This window comes from Nomascus leucogenys, chromosome 7b, assembly GCF_006542625.1.
Source record: "Nomascus leucogenys isolate Asia chromosome 7b, Asia_NLE_v1, whole genome shotgun sequence".
Classification (NCBI taxonomy): Eukaryota; Metazoa; Chordata; class Mammalia; order Primates; family Hylobatidae; genus Nomascus; species Nomascus leucogenys.
In genome coordinates, this window is record NC_044387.1 from 7,895,650 (window position 1) to 7,918,067 (window position 22,418).

Sequence of the window (22,418 nt, forward strand, 5' to 3'; positions counted from 1 at the left end):
AGACAGCAGCCCTCGAACCCAGACAGACTCTATCTCCCCATTGAGGCCACAGATGTTGAAGTTGGAATCTCGCTCCTTCCCCTGACTACCATCCTGGGCTGGGCCTGAAGACCAGTGAGGCCTGTCCCCACCACTCCTGGCCTTGTTGTGGGGCTGAGGAACTCAGAGTCCCAGTGTTGAGTCTGGGAGCACTAGGTCTTCATAGTTCCAGGCCCAGAGCTGCAGCTGGGCTGGGAGCGTGTGTGTGCACTGTAAGAAGGAGTGGATGATACTGGCCACGTGCTGGGGTTCGCTCATGTGGACACAGTGATTGCCTGGGACCTCCACAAACTGGAACCGCTGGAGAGGGGAGGGGGTGGGTGGTGAGGTGTGGCCAGAAGAGCTTAGGGAGCTCCATGGGCCCTGGGGTCAGGACCCTCCCACAGCCTTCCAGCTCCCTGCAGGTCAGGAGCACCTCCCACAGTGAGTTTCCCCCACACTCAGCTCCTTGGAGCCCTGACAGTCCATAGCACCCCAGTAGGTGTCCAACTCTAGGGACTTGGAGGCTTCCCAGGGTTCTAGGCCAGCTGAGTTGTGAAGTTGCATGGCAGGGACAGGGCGGGGCTGAGGCCAGGGTTGCTGTGATTGTATCAGAGGAGGTCTCCATGAGAAAAGATAATGAGATGACGTGGGCAGCCTGCAGACTTCTGCCTGCCTTCAAGAAGCCAGACAGTGCCGTGCGCGGTGGCTCACGCCTGTATTCCCATCACTTTGGGAGGCCGAGGCGGGCGGATCACGAGGTCAGGAGATCGTGACCATCCTGACTGACAAGGTGAAACCCCGTCTCTACTAAAAATACAAAAATTAGCCGGACATGGTGGTGGGTACCTATAGTCCCAGTTACTGGGGAGGCTGAGGCAGGAGAATGGCGTGAACCTGGGAGGCGGAACTTGGAATGAGCCGAGATCGGGCCACTGCAACTCCAGCCTGGGCAACAGAGCAAGAATCCATCTCAAAAAAAAAAAGCCAGACGGGAAGGCCCTGCCTGCCTTGGCTCTGACCTGGCGGCTGGCCAGCCACAGGTGGGCTTCTTCCCTTTGTGGTGACAACGCTAAGAAAGCTGCAGAGGCCCCAGGGTCAGGTGTTTGTGGGTAGGTGACCATAAAACACCAGGTACTCCCAGGAACCTGGACAAAGGCCACCCCCACGTACAGCCAGCACGCCCACTGGCATGATGGGTGCAGAGGGATGAGGCAGCCAGGTGTTCTGCTGTGGTTTGGGAGCCTATAAAATGTGAGACTAGGCCGGGCATGGTGGCTCCTGTCTGCAAAACCAGCACTTCGGGAGGCCAAGGTGGGTGGATAGCCTGAGGTCAGGAGTTTGAGACCAGCCTAGCCAATATGGTGAAACCCCATCTCTTAAAAAATTAAAAATTAGCTGGGCATGGTGGCAGGTGCCTGTAATCCCAGAACTCAGGAGGCTGAGGCACGAGAGTCCTTGGACCCGGCAGGGGTTCCCCACCAAAGGTCTGTTTCCTTAATTCTGATTACTTGTGTCCCCAGGCCTCTAGGGACTGACCACTGGCACGTGAGGCCTGATAGATCCTGGTGGTCACTTGTTGGGCCTGGGGGCAGACTAGGGTTCTTCCCAGTGCAAGAGAAGAGATGGGTGAGGTGGGACCAGAGTGGGCGACAGTGGCCGGACACCAGCTGCCTGAGCCCCGCCTTACCTCTTTCAGGGTGGATTTCATCGTGTCTATCATGAACGGCAGAGACTCCACAGAGTAATTCTCTCTTGAATCAAAATATCCGTGGACTGCTCTGGAAAGTGAGGAGTTGGGGTTGTTGGGGTTCATCTTAGAACCGCCTCCAGCACTGCCCCCATCCTGCCCTGGGTTCAGGCCTCTGAGGAGAAACCAAAGCCTGGGCTACCCCAACTCCCACAGCTGGGTCCCTTGACCCTGGGTTGGAGTTGAGGCTCAGTTAATCTCACGCTTAGCTAGCACAAGCCAGGTGCAAGCGAGTGCTGAAGGCACAGCCTTGCTGGGGCGCAGGGATTTCAGGACTTGGCCACAGTCAGCCCTGAACAGCAGAGCTGGGATCTGAACAGGCTCTGGAGCCCACACTTGCTCTGAGAGAATTGACATCTTAATAATCCTCCCACTGAAAGTCTACAGTCCCGGCCGGGCGCAGTGGCTCAAACCTGTAATCCCAGCACTTTGGGAGGGTGAGGCGGGTGGATCATGAGGTCAGGAGATCGAGACCATCCTGGCTAACACGGTGAAACCCCGTCTCTACTAAAAATACAAAAATTAGCCAGGCATGGTGGCTGGTGCCTGTAGTCCCAGCAACTGGGGAGGCTGAGGCAGTAGAATGGCGTGAACCCGGGAGGCGGACCTTGCAGTGAGCTGAGATTGCACCACTGCACTCCAGCCTGGGTGACAGAGCCAGACTCCATCTCAAAAAAAAAAAAAAAAAGTCTACAATCCCGTGGCTTTTAATACATTGAGTTGTGAGACCATCGTCACAATTACAGAACATTTTCATCACCCCCAAAGAAATCCCGAACCTCTGAGCTTTCACACACACACCCCACAGGCTTCTAGTCCTGAGCAAACATGACCTGGCTTTGTCTCTGTGGTGTGCCCTATTTGGACTTGAACGTGAATGCAGTCATACAACACGTAGACGGTTGTGTCTGACTTCGTCCACTTAGCACAATGTTTTCAAGGTTCATCCATGCTGGAGCCCGTGGCAGTGCTTCGTTTCTTTTTATGGCTTAAAAATCGTCTATGGTGGGGCAGGCACATTGGCTCACGCCTGTAATCCCAACACTTTGGGAGGCCGAGGCGGGCGGATCATGAGGTCAGGAGATGGAGAGCAGCCTGGCCAACATGGTGAAACCTAGTCTCTACTAAAAATACAAAAATAAGCCAGGCGTGGTTGTGGGCGCCTGTAGTCCCAGCTACTCGGGAGGCTGAGGCAGAAGAATCGTTTGAATCCAGGAGGCAGAGGTTGCAGTGAGCTGAGATTGGGCTCACTGGTTATGGAGCCTTACCTGGGCATGCCCCCCACTGACACCTGTGGAAAGGCATGGGCCAGCCCTGGCCCATCCTCTGGTGCCCGAGCCCTCCCCTCCTCTGACCTTCCTCCTTCCATGACCCTGCTGCCAGGGGGGCTTCCCAAAAAAGATCTTGAGCCTCAGTGGTGTGGTCAACACGCAGAGAACTTGGAACCTCATGCCAGGGCTCCCTCCCGGAGATTCCTGGTGCCCATGTCTCCTTGGGGGTGACTGAAGGGGATGGGTCCAGACTCACTTGATAAACAGCACGTGGGCCTGCAGCTTCCTGATGGAATACGCATACAGCTCCCTGCTGATGAAGTCAATGTTGTTCTCTACCTGCAGAGACAAAAACGGTGAATTCACAACGGTGAAGTCACAAGGCACAGGCACTCTCGTGGGCACGAAACCCATCTCTGTTGGGGTGGCTAAGCCCTGGCGAGGGCACCTTAGCCACCCACCCTGGGTCTGAGCCCAGGACCCCACCACATCACCGTCTCATCGAAGGCTCTTTAACCGCTGGTGGCCTGAGACTCCTGCCCTCTCTAAGTCTGTTTTCCCCTCTTCCTGGGCTCGTGGCTACCCAGCCTGACTCCATTTCCCATACTCCTTTGCCACCGGGTATGGCTGTGTGATTAAAGGCAGAGAAGTGAGTTGGGCCACTTCTGGGCCTGGATTTTAGGACTTAGGTGTGGCCCTTTCACACCCCTTTCCCAGTCCATAGGCTGCACCTCACACTGTCCCCTGCCAGCCTGGGACAGGCTTCTTGCCAGGAGGAAGAAACTTGCTGGGACCACAGTGCAGCATGGGCACTCCATGGTGGCCCCTGCCAGCCCCCTCCGCGGCCCTGCCTGCCCTGTCTTGTGACTGTTTCACATCTGGATGGTGGGGATGTGGCCAGCTCAAGTGAGATGTGCTGTAGGTGTGACACGAAGCTGGATTTGGAAAACAGCATGCAAAATAATACAATCAAGCTTTATGTTGATTACATCTTAAATCACATTGTGGATGTTAAATAAAAATATGAGGAGAATTTATAGAGCCTTTTTTTTTTTTCCTCTATTTTTTGCTCTTGTTGCCCAGGCTGGAGTGCAATGGCGTGATCTCAGCTCACCGCAACCTCCGCCTCCTGGGTTCAAGCGATTCTCCTGTGTCAGCCTCCCGAGTAGCTGGGATTATAGGCATGCACCACCACACCCAGCTAATTTTGTATTTTTAGTAGAGACAAGGTTTCACCATGGTGGTCAGGCTGGTCTTGAACTCCCGACCTCAGGTGATCTGCCCGCCTTGGCCTCCCCAAGTGCTGGGATTACAGGTGTGAGCCACCACACCCAGCCTTGGGCCTGTTTTAATATAGCTGCTAGACATATGTCAAGTTCTGTGAGGCTGTGCTTCCATTGGACTGTGCTGCTCTGATCTGGGGACTCTTAAGGGCAGGAGCTCTCAGCCTTTTCTCTATCCCTAGTTGCCAGCACACGGAGTGCAGAGGAGAAGCTTCATAAATGCAGCTGAGTGGATTAATTCCGGGAAGCTCCTGTAAGGACCAGCTCCATCAAGTCACACCCAATACTCCTCCACCTCCACCATTGTGAATATAAAATTGCTATGAACACGCACACCCGTGGAAACTCACTGCCCTGGTTCCACCCTGGCCTTCCAGCTATTTTCTGCTTCTCAGACTAAAATGACCTGAAGTGCCTTCCCTGAAACAGGGGTTCCTGTACTGTTCCCAAGGCCTGCCTGCTCTCATATGTCAGCTGCCACATCTCACAGCGGGGTGTGACCAAGCCTTTCGGGCCTGCACACAGGAGGGGCTTCCTGGGCACAAGGTGAACAGGCAAACTTGACCCTGTCTCTACTAAAAATAAAAAATTAGACTAGGCGCAATGGCTCACGCCTGTAATCCCAACACTTTGGGAAGCTGAGGAGGGTGAATCGCCTGACGTCAGAAGTTCGAGACCAGTCTGGTAAACCTGGTGTAACCCCGTCTCTACTAAAATTACAAAATATTAGCTGGGCGTGGTGTCAGGCACCTGTAATCGCAGTTACTCAGGAGGCTGAGGCAGGAGAATTGCTTGAACCTGGGAGGCAGAAGTTGCAGGGAGCCAAACTTGGGCCACCGCACTCCACAGTGGATGACAGAGTAAGACTTGGTCTCTAAATAAATAAATAAATAGAATGTAGGTGCTTTGCTTCAGCAGCACATATACTGCCAAATAGGAACAACGCAGAGATGATTAGCGTGGCCCCTGTGCAAGCATGATAGGAAAATTTGTGAAATGTTCCTTTGCAAGAAAAAAAAAATTCAGATCATCTGAGGTGTCAGGAGTTCTAAACCAGCCTGCCCAACATGGAGAAACCCTGTCTCTACCAAAAATACAAAAAATTAACCCAGCGTGCTGGAGGGCGTCTGTAATCTCAGCTACTTAGGAGGCTGAGGCAGGAGAATCGCTTGATCCCAGGAGGCGGAGGTTGCAGTGAGCTGAGATCGCACCACAGCACTCCAGCCTGGGTGACAGAGTGAGACTCCATCTCAAAAAAAAAATTTATGAAGTTTTTTTTTTTTTTTTTTTTTGAGACAGGGTCTCACTGTCTCCCAGGACTGGAGTGCAGTAGTGCGATCTCGGCTCACTGCAATCTCCGCCTCCTGGGTTAAAGCGATTCTCTTGCCTCAGGCTCCTAAGTAGCTGGGACTACAGGTGTGTGCCACCACTCCCGGCTAATTTTTGTATTTTTTGGTACAGACAGGGTTTCACCATGTTGGCCAGGCTGGTCTTGAACTCCTGGCCTCAAGTGATCTGCCCGCCTTGGCGTCCCAAAGTGCTGGGATTACAGGCGTGAGCAACCGCAGAAACTTAAGCTTAGCTGGCCAGAAACTTAAAAAATAAAAGAGAATTTTGGGCCAGCTCCATCTTGTAATGTGTATCTTCTGCAATTTAGTTTATGTCCTAACGAAGTCTTTCCATCCCTGGGAAGCCTCCTCCTTCCAGCATTATGGGTGACCACAGCTCCCACTACAGAACAGGTCACATAAGCCATGGTCCCTAAGGACAGGGAAAGGGGGCATCTCCAAAAGCCAGATTGACTAGGATCTGGCAATAAACTCCCACCACAAAGGTCAGCACACACAAGGGACAAACCAGCAGTGAGTGAGCCTCGGTGGGTAGGGAGGACCACCCAACAGCTGGTATTGGAATAACTAGCTGTTCATCTAGAAAAACAATTACAATGGCTGGGTGCAGTGGCTCACACCTGTAATCCCAGTACTCTGGGAAACTGAGGCGGGAGGATAGCTTGAGCCCAGGCATTCAAGACCAGCCTGGGCAACGTGGCAAGACCCTGTCTCTACAAAAGTAAAACTTAGCTGGGTGTGGTAATGCACACCTGTAGTCCTAGCTACTCGGGAGGCTGAGGTGAGAAGATCACTTCAGCCCAGGAGTTTGAGGCTGAGCTATGATTGAGCCATGGCACTCCAGTCTGGGTGACAGAGGGAGACCCTGTCTCTAAAATTAAAATAAATAGACCAAACACACTGGCTCATGCCTGTAATCCCAACACTTTGGAAGGTTGAGGCAGGCAGGTCACCTGAGGTCAGGAGTTCGATACCAGCCTGGCTAACATGGTGAAACCCCATCTGTACTAAAAATACAAAAATTAGCCAGGTGTGGTGGTGGGTGCCTGTAATCCCAGCTGCTTGGCGGCTGAGGCAGGAGGATCGCTCGAACCTGGGAGGCGAAGTTTGCAGTGAACTGAGATGGTGCCATTGCACTCCAGCCTTTGCAACAAGAGCAAGACTCTGTATCAATAATAATAATAAAATTAAAGAAAACGAATCACTACCTGACACCATGCTCAAGAACAAATCCCACATGTATCAAAGACAAACACGTTAACATTCCCAGACCATTGGCTGATGCCCTAGTCCAAAAGCCTCATCTCTTAGCCTGGGCCTGGGCAGCAGCTCTCAGCGGTCTCCCTGCAGTTAGAGTGTCCCCACCTCTAATGACAGTGTCTCACATGTGTCCAGTGTTCTACCATCTTTTTTACTTTTTTTTTTTTTTTTTTTTTTTTGAGATGGAGTCTGGCTCTGTCGCCCGAGCTGACTTCGAGCTTTTCCCTGTGTAGCAGCCAGTGCCTGGAATGTCCCCCTCCTCTCCTCACCTCCATCGACTGTATTTAATGCCACTGAAGTGCACACTTACAAATGGTTAAACTGACAATCATTATGTATTATGTTAGCTATGTAATTTTTTTTTTTTTTTTTTGATATGGAGTCTCGCTCTGTTGCCCAGGCTGCAGTGCAGTGGTGCTATCTCGGCTCACTGCAACCTCTGCCTCCCATTCATTCAAGTGATTCTCCTGCCTCAGCCTCCTGAGTAGCTGGGATTACAGGCATGTGTCACCACACCTGGCCTGTAATTTTCAAAAACAACAAAGACGCTAACAGGCAAACCTTGGCGGGGTACCCACAGGCAGTGGTACTCACCCAGGAGAGCCTCTGGTCTCTGTTCAGAACCAGACCTGGAGGCGGAAGCACAAAGACAGTGGCGTCAATGCTGTCTCTCAGGGTCAGGGGACGCTCCGTGACTTTGCTGGGACCCCCCAGGCCTTTCCAGCCAGGGCCCATTCCTCCCACCTGCCCCTGACATCCTCAGCTGCCCAGGACTCCCTGTCCTGGGGTCCAGCTGGAGCAGGGCTCGACCACGGCCACCTGGCCATGGACCTCAGCCCACATGGGCCCTCACCGGCCACCCCAAAGTGCCGGTGCAGAATGAGGGCAGGAGCTTAGGCTAACAGCCACGTGGACAGTGGAGCTCTAGGCTCTGAGAAACTCATTCATTCCTTTAGTCACTAGGAAGAAGCAAATAAGTACCAATGGTGTCATTGGTTATGGTGAGCTGAGATCGTGCCACTGCATTCCAGCCTAGGCGACAGAGCAAGACTCTGTCTCAAAAAATCAAACAAAAAAACACTAAAAAACCATACATATATGATATACCAACAAGATTTTGAGGGGGGGGGCCTAAGCCACCTGATTCTAAAGTTCACGTGGAAAAATTACACAAGCAAGAACAGCAGGAGATCAGGCACCTGTAATTCCAGCACTTTGGGAGGCTGAAGTAGGAGGATTGCTTGAGACCAGCATGGGCAATGGAGCAGGACCCCATCTCTACACAAAAAAACTAAAAATTTAGCCAAGGACGGGCATGGTGGCTCAAACCTGTAATCCCAGTACTTTGGGAGGCCGAGGCAGGCGAATCACGAGGTCAGGAGTTCAAGACCAGCCTGGCCAATATGGTGAAACCCGGTCTCTACTAAAAATACAAAAAATTAGCTGGGCGTAGTGGCAGGTACCTGTAGTCCCAGCTACTCGGGAGGCTGAGGCAGGAGAATCACTTGAACCCAGGAGGCAGAGGTTGCAGTGAGCCGAGATCAAGCTACTGCATTCCAGCCCGGGTGACAGAGTGAGACTCCGTCTCAAAAAAAAAAAAAAAAAAAAGCCAAGCATGGTGGCGCACTCCTGTAGTCCTAGCTACTGGGAAGACTGAAGTGGGAGGGTTGTTTGAGACCGGGAGGCAGAGGTTGCCGTGAGCCAAGATCCTGCCACTGCAATCCAGCCTGGCCAACACAGCAAGACCCTGTCTCAAAAAGGAAAAGAAAAAAAGACTAGTAGAAAAACTCTGTAAAAGAGCCATGAAGGGAGACGGTCCCGTCAGATATGAAAATCCTCAGGCCGGGTGCGGTGGCTGACGCCTAAAATCCCAATACTTTGGGAGGCCCGAGGCAGGTGGATCACCTGAGGTCAGGAGTTCGAGACCAGCCTGGCCAACATGGCGAACCCCCATCTCTACTAAAAATACAAAAATTAGCCAGGCCTGGTAGTGGGCACCTGTAATCCCAACTACTTGGGAGGCTGAGGCAGGAGAATTACTTGAACCCGGGAGGTGGAGGTTGCGGTGAGCCGAGATTGTGCCGTTACACTCCAGCTTGGATGACAAAAGCAAAACTCCGTCTCAAAAAAAAAAAAAAAAAGAAAAAAAAAGTCCTGTGTCGGGCCTCAGTTTAAAACGTGTGGTACAGTAAGATCAGAGACAGGCAGGCAGAGACAGAGCCAAGTACAGATGCGCATTCAGTGTCTGACCAAGGCAGCCCCTTACATGAACAGGGTAAAGATAGACTTGTCTAAAAATGGCATTAGGCAGCTGAGGAGCCATCTGGAAAAAGACGAAGAAAGATTCAAACCTCACTCTGTACACTAGATAAGGATCCAGTGTAGTAAATATTTAAATGCAAGTGCCAGACCCAAAATAATTAGTATCAAGCATGACCTTTTAACTATGACTCAAATTCCAGAAGCCATACAGAAGACATATTTTTCTTTTTCTTTTTGAGACGAAGTTTTGCTCTTGTTGCCCAGGCTAGAATGCAATGGTGTGATCTCAGCTCACTGCAACCTCCACCTCCCGGGTTCAAGTGATTCTCTTGCCTCCGCCTCCCCAGTAGCTGGGATTACAGGCATGCGCCATCACACCCAGCTAATTTTGTATTTTTAGTAGAGATGGGGATTCTCCATGTTGGTCAGGGTGGTCTCAAACTCCGAACCTCAAGTGATTCACCCACCTCAGCCTCACAAAGTGCTGGGATTACAGGCGTGAGCTGTTGTGGGAAGTCAGGGACCCCAAACGGATGGACTGGCTGAAGCCATGGCAGAAGAACGTGGATCGTGAAGATTTTATGGACATTTATTAGTTCCCCAAATTAATACTTTTGTAATTTCTTATGCCTGTCTTTACTGCAATCTCTAAACATAAATTGTAAAGATTTCATGGACACTTATCACTTCCCCAATCAATACCCTTGTGATTTCCTATGCTTTTTTTTTTTTTTTGGAGATGGAGTTTCACTCTTGTTGTCCAGGCTGGAGTGCAATGGCGCGATCTCGGCTCACCGCAACCTCCGCCTCCCAGGTTCAAGCAATTCTCCTACCTCAGCCTCCCAAATAGCTGGGATTACAGGCATGCACCACCACACCCAGCTAATTTTGTATTTTTAGTAGAGACGGAGTTTCTCCATGTTGAGGCTGGTCTTGAACTCCTGACCTCAGGTGATCCGCCTACCTCGGCCTCCCAAAGTGCTGGGATTACAGGCATGAGCCACCGCGCCCGGCACCTGTCTTTAATTTAATCTCTTAACCTGTCAGTTGAGGAGAATGTGTATCGTGTCAGGACCCTGTAATAATTGCGTTAACTACACAAATTGTACAGCATGTCTGTTTGAGCAATATGAAATGTGGGCACCCTGAAAAAAGAACAGGGTAACAGCAATTGTTCAGGGAATAAGAGAGATAACCTTAAACTCTGACTGTTGGTGAGCGGGGCAGAACAGAGCCATATTTCTCTTCTTTCAAAAGCAAATGGGAGAAATATCGCTGAATTCTTTTTCTCAGTGTGAGATATCCCTGAGAAAGAGAATGCGCACCTAGGGGTAGGTCTCTGAACTGGCCCCCCCTGGGGCGTACCTGTCTCTTATGGTCGAGACTGCAGGGGTAAAATAAACCCCAGTCTCCCATAGCACTCCCAGGCTTATTAGGAAGAGGAAATTCCTGCCTAATAAATTTTGGTCAGACCAGTTGATCTCAAAACCCTGTCTCCTGATAAGATGTTATCAATGACAATGGTGCCCGAAACTTCATTAACAATTTTAATTTCGCTTCGATCCTGTGATCTCGCCCTGCCTCCACTTGCCCTGTGATATTCTATTACCCTGGTTAGGTACTTGATATCTGTCACCCACACCTGTTTGCACACTCCCTCCCCTTTTGAAAATCCCTAATAAAAACTTGCTGGTTTTTGTGGCTTGTGAGGCATCACGGATCCTACCGACATGTGATGTCTCCCCTGGATGCCCAGCTTTAAAATTTCTCTCTTTTGTACTCTGTCCCTTTATTTCTCAAACCAGCCGACGCCTAGGAAAATAGAAAAGAACCTACGTGATTTTCGGGGCAGGTTCCCCGAAGGTGAGCCACTGTGCCTGGCCTAGAAATCTGTATTTTTACATGAAATCTTTCTATTTAAATAATAGCCCTTGTGCTCTGGCCCTTGAGCCCTTCCTCCAAAAAATAAAAATAGTATAATAAAAAATAAATAAAATTTGGGCAATCTATTCAAAATTCCCCCCATGCCAAATGTTTTTGTTTCAACTGCACAAGTTAAACAAATCATACCTGCAACCTGAATGCAGCCCAGCTTATGATGAAGATTTGAGCCCCACCACAGCACGGGGCTTCAGGGGCCAGATATTTTTGTTTTGTTTTTAAGACAGGGTTGGCTGGGCATGGTGGCTCACACCTGTAATCCCACCATTTTGGGAGGTCGAGGCAGTAGGATCGCTTAGAGTTCAGGAGTTCGAGACCAGCCTGGGCAACATGGTGAAACCCCATCTCCACAAAAAAAATACAAAAATTAGCCAGGTGTGGTGCTGCACACCTGTGGTCCCAGCTACTCAAGAGGCTGAGGTAGGAGGATCGCCTGAGCCCATGAGGCCAAGGCTGCAGTGAGCCATGGTCACACCACTGCATTCCAGCCTGAGTGACAGAGCAAGACCCTGTTTAAAAAAAAAACAACAAAATAAACAGAAAAACACAGGGTCTTGCTAGAGTGCAGTGGCACAATCATGGTTCACTGCAGCCTCCGACTCCTGGGCTCATGTGAGTCTCCCACTTCAGCCTCCCAAGTAGCTGGGACCACAGGTGTGCCACTATGCCGTTTATTTTTGAATTTTTTGTAGAGATGGGGGTGTCTCCCTGTATTGCCCAGGCTGGTCTTGAACTGCTGGCCTCAAGCGATCCTCCCACCTGGCCTCCCAAAGTGCTGGGATTACAGGCATGTGTGAATATGCTTAGCCAGGAGCCAGATACTGACACAGACTGTCCCTCTGTCTTTAGGGCACCCCAGACAGAGTGGGCTCCTCCCTCCTTCATGGGAACACCTCAAGATGGTTTCCAGAAAGCCAGTATTGTGAACTTAGATGAGAAGATAAAGACTTCATCTCTGCTGCTGTCTCCCCATCCTGCACCACCAGCTCACACCTCCAGGCCTGTCCTGACAGCCCCTCTCTCCTCCTGGAGTCCATGGGAGCAGCTCCCGCACCTCCACTGCTTTGCTCAAAAGTCACCTTCTCGTGAGGCCCACCCAGACCCTCCTATTCAAAGGAGGAAGTGGAGCTGCAGCCTCTCCAAGCATGCTCGCTGCCCTCCCCACTCTGCGTCCTCCACGAGCCCTCCCCGTCTCACGCACTCTGTAACCCACCCGGAAGACCTCACACACAAGCCAATGGGCTCCTGAGGCTCCCAGCAGCTGGAGAAGTGGGAACAGATTCTCCCTCACAGCCTCAGAAGGAACCAGCCCTGCCGAGGCCTTGACCTTGGACCCTGAACTCCGGAACTGGGGGAATGTGTCTTGGTTGTTTAAGCATCAGATTCTGGAGGGATCAGGTTGGATGATGGGGACAGGGGAGGGAGGTTATCCCAGTTGTCTGCCCGGCTGCAGAATAGAATGTGAACTCTCAGGTGCTCTGGGGCTGGAGGGAAGCGTTTGGGAGGAATCTACATTGTCCTTGAGGCACTGGGTGGGGGGTTCTGGCTGGGTACTGTCTTCTTTTAGGTTAACGCTGGGTCCCAAAAGGCCACAACTGCTGCAAAGGGCTTATCCGCACACAATGTTCCAGCCAGCTGACCACTTCCCCAGACCCGGGGGTCACCTCCTTCTCAGCCCTCCCTCTTGCCTGTTCCCTCACCACCCTGACACCCACATAGGGGTACCTGGTCAGCATCCTGCATTCACCATTTCCTGTGACCTGGGCCTAATCGAATTCCCTGGCCTCATTCCAGATAGCTCACTTCTGTGCCTGGGGCTCCCTAGGTCAGCCATCTGTGAGGCATGTCCAGGAAGCCTGGGCCCGGGGTCCTTGACCTCCCCTCCCCATGATGGGTTTCCACAGGGAGGCAAGATAAAGGTTCAAGATGATCACGAAGACCCAACGGGTCCCAAACTGGCGACCCGAGGCCAAAACAGCCCACAGGTGGCGCTTCTTAGACCCTCAAGGGATGCTGTCCATTTCTAGACCCATGACACCTAAAAATACACACCTCAGCAGATCAACTGCAGAGCTGAGCAACTGGCAATTCTGGTCACACGAGACTGAATTCCCACTTGATTAGCACCAGCCCAGCTGCCTACCAGGGTGGGCTGGCTTCAGCTCCAAAGTCCCTATGCATCCCATAGCGTTCCTCCCAGCCTGCACCCTCAACTCCACAACACGCCCCCACCCCCACCCCCACCCCCGCCCCCAGGTGCTGGAGTTTCTGACCCCTGCCTCACTCAGCACTTTATAAAGGGAAGGCACAGGCCCACCTCGCCTGGTCCGATGAGCGCAAAAAACCCAAGATCTTGTTTGTCACCTGAGCAAACAAGGGGAGTCTAAAAGGGAAGGGACTGTCCCAAGATCACTGAGCTGGCAGTGTCAGGAAGCCGGGTTGTTTTGCCCAACTTAGCACATTTTCCATCCGACGACACCATCTCCCTCCAGCTGTTCCCTCACCTGGGGAGAGCTGCCTCCTGGACCACCCCTCTGGAGCAGGCCCCGCCACGAGTCTGTTCTAGAGCACTGTGTATTTCCTTCGTTACATCTAGAGAATGTCTAACCGCTCATGTGCCTGTTCACCTGTTGATCATCTGCTTCAGGGGGCGCCATCTGTGTGCAGCAGCCCCTGGAGTTATGATGCTGGAGGTCTGGCCCCACTGAGAGGGACAGTCGGCTCTTGCTCACTGCAGCCTCACTGAGCCAGGCCTGTAGCGGACCCTTAGAAAAGATTTCCTGGGCCAGGCACAGTGGCTCACACCTGTAGTCCCAGCTACTCAGGAGGCTGAGGTGGGAGGATCTCTAGAGCCGGGAGGTGGAGGCTGCAGTGAGCCATGATGGTGCCACCGCACTCCAGCCCAGGTGACAGAATGAGACCTTGTCTCAAAAAGAAAAAAGAACGAAAGAAAGAAGAAAAAGTTCCTGGGTAAAAAGCAAAGTACAGAAATCGCTTGTGCCAGAAGCTGCTCTGAAACCAACACACCAGCTCCACTTCTCCATTGTGGAAAGCCTCTCCCAAGTCACTCAGCCCCTGGGACGTCCTCACAGCCTGCCCCTGACGCTGGGCACCCACCCCAGGTCCAGCAGAGCATGGCCGCGACATTCACCAACATTTAGTCCAAGACACCTGACCAAACTCTCCCAGAGCGTGGCTTTCTGGGATGTGCAGTAGCTGTATGGTCTCACCTGGCTTGCTCGGCAATGCTGAGCCTTGGTTTCTCCTGCTGTAAATGGGATGAGGGTGAGGCAGGAGGGGGATTCAGTGAGATGCTGCTTGCAAAGCGCTTAATATCCTGCCTGGTCTAGGGCAAGTCCTTGACATCCTCGGTAAGAATAGTGACAAATATAAAATGGCCTTGGACAGCAGAGTCCCTTACCTGTGGCCACCTTCTTGGTTCCTCTTTGCAGGAGGAGCTCCCCGCAATCCTCACTCAAGTGGCTATTGCTCTTCAGTAACCTGGGGGAGACACAAGGATGCTGGGTGCCTGGAGGCCAACAAAAAGGAGGTCAGATAAAAAGGAAAGGAGGGCTGGGGACACTGGCTCATGCCTGTAATCTCAGCACTTTGGGAGGCCGAGATGGGCGGATCACCTGAGGTCAGGAGTTGGAGACCAGCCTGGCCAACATGGTAAAACCTCATCTCTGCTAAACATACAAAACTTAGCTGGACATGGTGGCGTGTGTCTGTAATCCCAACTACTTGGGAAGCTGAGGCATGAGAATCACTTGAACCCAGGAGGCAGAGGTTGCAGTGATTGTGCCACTGTACTCTAGCCTGGGGTACAGAGCGAGATTTGGTCTCTAAAAACAAAACAAAAAGAAATGGAGACAAGGGCAGCGAAAGGGAGGTCACCCACAAAGCGTGCACGTATCCCGTGATTTTTTTTTTTTTCGTGAGAGTCTTGCTCTGTTGCCCAGGGTGGAGTACAGTGGCGCGATCTAGGTTCACTGCAAGCTCTGCCTCCCGGGTTCACGCCATTCTTCGTTACATCTAGAGTATGTCTAACCCCTCTTCTGGATAGACATTCAGGCGCCCGCCACCACCACGCCCGGCTAATTTTTTGTATTTTTTAGTAGACACGGGGTTTCACCATGTTAGCCAGGATGGTCTCAATCTCCTGACCTCGTGATCTGCCCGCCTCGGCCTCCCAAAGTGCTGGGATTACAGGCGTAAGGCAGCGTGCCCGGCCCTTGTATTCAATTGAGACAGGGTCTCACTGTCACCCAGACTGGAGTGCAGTGGCATGATCGTGGCTCTCTGCAGCCTCGACCTCCTGGGGCTAAGCAATCCTCCCAACTAAGGCTGCCAAGTAGCTGGGACCACAGGCATCTGCCACCATGACCAGCTAATTTTTTTTTTTTTTTTTTTTTTATACAGGGTCTTGCTATGTCGCTCAGGCTGGTCTCTAACTCCCGGGCTCAAGCTATCTTCCCACTTCAGCTTCGCAATGTGCTGAGATTACAGGTGTGAGCCACTGCGCCTGGACTGTGTCCCGTGTTTCAATGGCATGTTTACAGCGGCAGGGTGTGTATGTGTGTGTGCGCGTGCATGTGGTGGGGCAGTGGAGGGCTTCTCCTCCTTCAGACAACAAATATGTGTGGAGCTGCGACCTACCAGGCCCACCGCCAGATGCAGGAGGCACAAACATGACCAAATCAGCCATAGTGGGGGTTGCGGGGCTCACAGGCCTCGGGAAACGGGAGTCAGTAGGCTCTTATTGGACGGTGTAGTTACCTGCAGGGCAGGGAAGGACAGCTCGCCTGAGGGTGGCAAGGCAGGGTTCCCAGCTGAGGCCCCAAGGAGTGGGGAAGCCAGTGAGCAAGCACAGGGGAGAATTCCAGGTAAGGGAGCCCAGGCTGGAGTCCCAGAGGGGAGAGAAGGCGTGGAAGCAGCATGTGCTTGGGGCAGAGGCGGGTGCGTGAGAGGTGTGGGGTGGGTATTGGAAGTAAGGGGCATGGCTGGAGCAGGGGCAGAGGGAAAGGAGATAACGTCCCTGAAGACTCTGGGAAGCCTGGTGCTCAGTGTGACCCCAGGGAGAAACAGGCTTGTTGGGTGAGAGGGAGACCCTTCCCCATGTCTCACGGGGTGTCCTCCCCTGGATCCCGCAAACTCCCTCTCCACACCGGGCACCCACCTCTGCAGCAGCTGCTTCAGGCTGAACGTGCACGAGGGCTCCTGGGAGGCCTCTACCTGCAGCACATGCTCTATGGTCCTCCGCTTGTATCTCAGCAAGTTCTCCATTTCCTAAGGAGGCACAGTTGGCTGGGTGGGCAGGGATCCAGGCTGCAGATGAGGCCTCCGCCTCTCCCAGCCCTGCCTTCTGCTCTCAGCTGAGCCCCTCTGGGCAAAGGGGGACACAGCCCCAGCCCTGGCTAGTCAGCCCCACAATTCTGAACGAGTCTTTACTTCGTCTCAGTCACAGCCAGCCTGGTCTTGCCTGCGGCCAGGGACAGTTGAAGAGATCAGGTGGGATGATGGCGAGGAAGGGGAATCTCTGTCAACTGCCAAGTGCTTTGCAAAGGCATGAAATTAGGGTCCGGAGGCCATGAACCATCTGGGGTTGGCGATTTCATCTGGTTCAAGGAATGCCATCATTCTCAGTGGCAGAAAGGGACTGGCAGAAAGGGCGCAGTTCTGGGGCTTCCAAGCTCCCCCACGATGTGTGGCTCACTCTGTGAGGACAGCCTCAGGCCCACTGCCTAGGGCTGCAGAGAGGGGCAACTCCCATCTACCCACCCCTAGGAATGGAGGACAAGAGGACTAAATGCCCCTCTTCACTCGCCCAGGAGGAAGCCCCTGGGGGCACTGCGCTTGTCAATTCAGTGGGTGAAATGCAGAAAGAAGGGAGTGTCTGCTGTCTGCCATCTGTGAACTGGATCCTTACAATAGCCCCTGAGCTAGCTGAGCTCATGCAAGGAACATTTACTGAGCCCTTACTAGGTGCCAGGATTGGGGATGTGGTGACAAAGAGATGGACATGATTCTTGTCCTTATGGGATCTGTGGTCATCCTTTTTTTTTTTTTTTTTTTTGGAGACGGAGTTTCACTCTTGTTGCCCAGGCTGGAGTGCAATGACGCGACCTCAGCTCACTGCAACCTCCGCCTCCTGGGTTCAAGCGATTCTCCTGCCCCAGCCTCCCGAGTAGCTGGGAGGACAGGCATGCGCCACCACGCACAGCTTATTTTGCATTTTCAGTAGAAATGGGGTTTCTCCATGTTGGTGAGGTGATCCGCCTGCCTCGGCCTCCCAAAGTGCTGGGATTACAGGCTTGAGCCACCACGTCTGGCCGATCTGTGGTCATTCTATGGACAAGAAAACTGAAACTGATGAGAATTGTGTCACAATTGAGAGGCTGAGACCTTGGCAAGAAAATGACAGGATGTCAGAGCTGGCCAGGTCATTGAGCCCAACCTCATTTTACACGTGCGGGAACTAAGGCCCAGAGAGGCAAAGTAACTTGCCAACGGTCACCCTGCAGGTAAACCAGGCCAGGACTCAGATGCAGGGACAGTACTGGTTATGGGTAGTGGTGGTCAGAGGAGTCAGTACTTGTTCCATCAGTTCATATTTAGGGCTGTCATGTGTGGTGGTGCAATGTGTACACAGTGCAAAGGCATTCGACTGGGTGGGAGTGCAGTGTGCCAGCCCAGCTGTGTGCCCTAGAACATCTTCCACCCCATGGCTGCTGCCCTCTTCCACCATCTGCCACTGCATGATCAGCCGGGCATTCTGCAGATCCCAAGCCACACATCCAGTTTCCAAGGGGTCCCCCACACCCCTTCTCCTGACCACTGCTAGGGGTATAAGCAGCAGAAGGCTGTCCTCTGTTGGGGAGCGTGTCCCTGACTCCCCTTTCCCACCCTCTGCTGCCTCCTCCTGCTTCCCTAGTGTCCACCAAAGAAGACAGGGCTGGGAGCACTGCCCGGGGCCCAGGTCCTCCCTAGTGACAGCATGCACAAAAGCCCACTTCTCACATTTGATTCCAGGAGAAATAGCGGCGCGTCCAGCAAGATAAGTTTATCCACCATCTCGGGGAATGTACAGGAAAACTGTGAGGATGCCAAAAGGGGAGAATGAATAGGGGGAAGAAGGAAAGGACACTCCCGCCTTTCCCTGGGGACCCTGGAGTTCCCCGAAACATCTTTTAGGCTGGGGGGAGGCTGCTGACCAAGAGGCCAGAGGAGAATCTTCTATCCTATGGTGTGCCTTCCCCCACCACCCCTAAGTCTGCACCCAGCACTGAGCTCCAGACCCTGGTGATGGCTGGACTCCAGGGTGCTGTGGGACCGGGTATGGGGGCATGGAAACATTAACTCTACCAGGAGTCTCCACCGTTTACACCAACTTCCTGGTATAACGACTATCCCTGTGACAGGAGGAGGCACCTTCTGTCCCAGGTACCTTCTCCTTCCTCCTCTGTGCCCCCCTCCCCACCCCACCCAAGGGAGCCCCAGTTGGCCAAAGCCATCTACTCACCGTTGCACCCACGATGCCACCTGGGGGACAGAAGAGCTGTGGGTGACATTCCCTCACTCCCTCCCCAATTGCATACCCTAAAGCTTCTTCCCACCAGTGGTGGAGAGAGTGGGGGGCACCATATGGGTGGCTGGGGGCTCAGCACTGGGCCGTGATGGCCCCTTCATCAGACCTGACCACTCAAAGGACCACATTTCCCTCATCCCTGTGTCCCTTGCAGCAGTTGCCTGAGGTCAGAGGGTACAGTGGTCCATCTCTGACTGACCCTCTCATCTCTCTTTGCACATCTCCTAAGTGCAGGGGAAAGGGGTGGGGCAGCAGCTCCTATCCTTCCCTCCCAGCCCTACTCCGGGCCCGGTCAGCTCCTGGCCAGTGTACTCACCGAAGCTGTGGCCCAGAATGGAGAATCGATTCCATTTCAAGGCTGGAAATGCAAGGAGCCAGAAGGTCCGGCTGGGCACAGGCTCAGACCGCGATCTCGCTTCTAGTCCCCGGGCTCAGGAAATCCCTTCCCAGCATCTGGGGTGTGTCCACCCAGGAGACTAGCTTGGGGGACCCACTGGAGGAAGCGAACTCTTCAACTTTCCCAAGATCTCCCGTGAATTCCTGGCAGACCTGGGGCCAGAGCCCAGGCCTCACTCCCAGGCCAGCGCTGCTTCCTGGATCCTACCCCGACTCCAGTGATAAGAGGGGGTGCCCTAGAGCACCCCCCACACCGCCGAAAAATACACACTCTGCTTCTTACCTGCCACAACCCTCCGGATCTCACTCACAAAAGTCTGGAGGTAATATGGGACACCTGGGCCGTAATGGGACGAGAGCCCATGACCTCCAAAATCCATGGCAACGTAATAAAAGTCTGAAACAGAGAGAAGTGGGTTGGAGGGTAGGAAGAGGTGTCTATGCCAGCTGTCTCCCCGCCCTCATTCCCCTGCAGACCTGCCCCCTTACCTTCTTGCCCACTTTCCCCCTGGACTTCCCTTCAGCCCCAGCTTCACACCTTGCGGGAGAAGAGGGATGAGTCTGTCGAAGGAGTTGGCATTGTCCAGCCAGCCGTGCAGGCAGAGAACTGGAGGGCCCTGCAGGGAGCCCCAGGCTTTGGCTGCGATGTGGCCCCAGGGCACAGCCAGCTTCAGCTCTGAGATCAGACCTGAAAGCCAGAGCTGGGTCCTTCATTCCTTCATTCATTCATCCATGAAGCTAGTGCTCCCTGAGCCCCTTATCTCTGCCTGATGTACTTGAGCCAGGGACTCATGCCCAGAGTCAGAACGTTAGCTGCCCCCAGAAGGTTATGGGGAGAGAAAGCCATACATGGGTGTGGAGACTCCCAGAGGAGGGAAAGACAAGATAAGCCAGAAAAACCTGGGACAGACCTCACAGCATGCATCCCATTTAAACTGGGGCAGAACCTTCTAGAATGTGCTGGGGCAGGGGCGCTGGTCAGGCCTGGACCCTACCACTTGCTGGCTGGGTAACCTTGGACAAGTTACTAAAACGTCTTGAGCCTGTTTCCTTTCCTGTAAAACCGGAGTAAACAGAGTAAACAGCCAGTTTCCTAAGCCTTTCCCAAAGGCCAGAGGGGTGCCAAACCCTCACACATGCAGCAGGTGGGACCACTGTCACTCTCCCTCCACAGAGCAGAAAACTGAGGCACTGGGAGCTGCAGTACATGCCCAAGGCCATGTCACAGTGGGCGACAAGGGCAGAGTGGAAATTTAGGGGAGGCAGTGGGACTCCAGGACCTACTGCCGCCCCCACAGCAGGCAGCCTCCTCTGTCCCTGCCAGGCGGGAGACCTGCGCACCCCCGACAGCCACGCGCATCCTCAGCTAACTCAGGGGCTCCTGGAACCCTGCAAGGCCACCTGCGGCCGTGTCCCGGGGCCCCCACCTCCCGGCCGGTCGCGCTCTCACGCCCCGGGACTGCCGAGGAAGGAGCTGCGACACCCAGGAGGGCGACGCGGTCGGCGAATCCTCCACTCCATCCTGCCCTCCTCTACAGACCCAACCAGGTGGGTGGGAAGTGGGGCGCTCCCGCGAGGCCTCCCGGTCCCATCTAAGTCCAAGGCGACCTGGCGAGTCTAAGGCGACCTGGTGCGCGTTCTCAGCCATCGCTGTCGTCCTGCGAGTGCGCGGCTGCCACTCCCTCACGCCTGGCTAGGTCGCAGGAGCAGAGTGACGCCCGCAGTTCCGGGCCCTATCTCTAAGCTGTCCTGTCCTGTCCTGTCCTGTCCTGCCCCGCCCCGCCCTAGGCAGGCCACTTCTCCACCCCTCACACCCTGCCTTCACCCCGCCCTCCCTGTGCCCTTGCAGGTCCTGCTCCCATGGCTGCGGGCCTCACCGCTAGGCCACCCTGCCCCACCCCAGGCAGGCCCTGCAACTCCAGCAGTCCCCGCCCCCACTCAGAAGGCCCCGCCTTCCCACCACACTGCCGGATCCCCGGCGGGCCCTGCTCCCACAGCCGCCTGCTCCACCCCAAGAAGGCCCGCCCCCACCCGCCAGGCCCCGCCTTCCAGCCACCCTGTCCGCGCCCACCGGCTGGAACCCAGCAGGGCTCCAACCCCCGGGCAGTCCTTATGGCCGCCCCCACGTCCGCGCGGGACCAGGCCCGGGTAGCAGCCACAGCGAGTTGAGCCTCTGAGTGCTCGCTGGCCCGCGCCGCAGGGCTGAAGGCTACTCTGTTTAGTGGCTTACTAGCCCCCTTGACAGACAGCCTGCGTCCACGGTGTCCCCACCACGTCCTGGGGTCCTCAGCAGAGCCTGGCACAAGCCAGTCTTAATGATTGTTGTACAGGCCGGGCCCGGTGGCTCACGCCTGTAACCCCAGCACTTTGGGAGGCCGAGGCGGGCGGATCACGAGGTCAGGAGATCGAGACCATCCTGGCTAACACGGTGAAACCCCGTCTCTACTAAAAATACAAAAAATTGCCGGGCGCGGTGGCTCACGCTTGTAATCCCAGCACTTTGGGAGGCCGAGGCGGGAGGATCACGAGGTCAGGAGATCGAGACCACGGTGAAACCCCGTCTCTACTAAAAGTACAAAAAAATTAGCCGGGCGTGGTGGCGGGCGCCTGTAGTCCCAGCTACTCGGAGAGGCTGAGGCAGGAGAATGGTGTGAACCCGGGAGGCGGAGCTTGCAGTGAGCCGAGATCGCGCCAATGCACTCCAGCCTGGGTGAGAGAGCGAGACTCCGTCTCAAAAAAAAAATAAAAATAAAAATAAAAATAAAAATAAATAAATAAATAAATAATAAAAATACAAAAAATTAGCTGGGCGTGGTGGCGGGCGCCTGTAGTCCCAGCTACTCCGGAGGCTGAGGCAGGAGAATGGCGTGAACCCGGGGGGCGGAGCCTGCAGTGAACGGAGATTGCGCCACTGCACTCCAGCCTGGGCGACAGCAAGACTCTGTCTCAAAAAAAAAAAAAAAAAAAAATTGTTGTACAGGTGAACAAACGAATGTATAAATTGGGGACATGGAGGAACCCTCCAGGTGAGGGATTATAAACCATATCTGCCTGGAAAGGATCGAAAACCCCAAGTTCTGAAGAGGATGTTTGGGGTGAGCAGATTCATGCACTAAATTCTACAATGAAAGAGGGAAAGTGTATCCTTTGAGTCTGAAACAGTGGCAAGTCTAGGACAAATAAGAACAAGTACTGATAGTGAATTCTTTTTTTTTTTTTTTTTTTTTGAAATGGAGTCTCGCTCTGTCGCCCAGGCTGGAGTGCAGTGGCGCGATCTCGGCTCACTACAACCTCAGTCTC

At 53.7% G+C, this 22,418-nt stretch overlaps 1 protein-coding gene, 1 long non-coding RNA gene and 1 other non-coding gene across 3 annotated transcripts; 2 read left to right on the top strand and 1 right to left on the bottom strand.

The window, feature by feature from the left end:
- Positions 1-35: 35 nt before the first annotated feature.
- On the bottom strand, positions 36-20,888 carry LOC115835935 (serine hydrolase-like protein 2). The gene is made up of 10 exons (XM_030815426.1): positions 20,659-20,888; positions 19,402-19,515; positions 18,657-18,676; positions 18,155-18,229; positions 16,314-16,423; positions 14,556-14,635; positions 7,526-7,560; positions 3,296-3,378; positions 1,709-1,799; positions 36-339 (listed from the first exon to the last, which is right to left on the bottom strand). Exons 1-10 carry the CDS (start codon positions 20,708-20,710, stop codon positions 163-165), a joined length of 837 nt encoding a protein of 278 aa, XP_030671286.1. The 5' UTR covers positions 20,711-20,888; the 3' UTR covers positions 36-162.
- LOC115836132 lies at positions 5,224-5,328 on the top strand. Its single transcript, XR_004031130.1, has one exon. It is a non-coding gene; the product is annotated as a U6 spliceosomal RNA (small nuclear RNA).
- Positions 15,604-19,527, top strand: LOC115835936. The gene is made up of 2 exons (XR_004030904.1): positions 15,604-15,643; positions 18,069-19,527. It is a non-coding gene; the product is annotated as an uncharacterized LOC115835936 (long non-coding RNA).
- Positions 20,889-22,418: the final 1,530 nt, after the last annotated feature.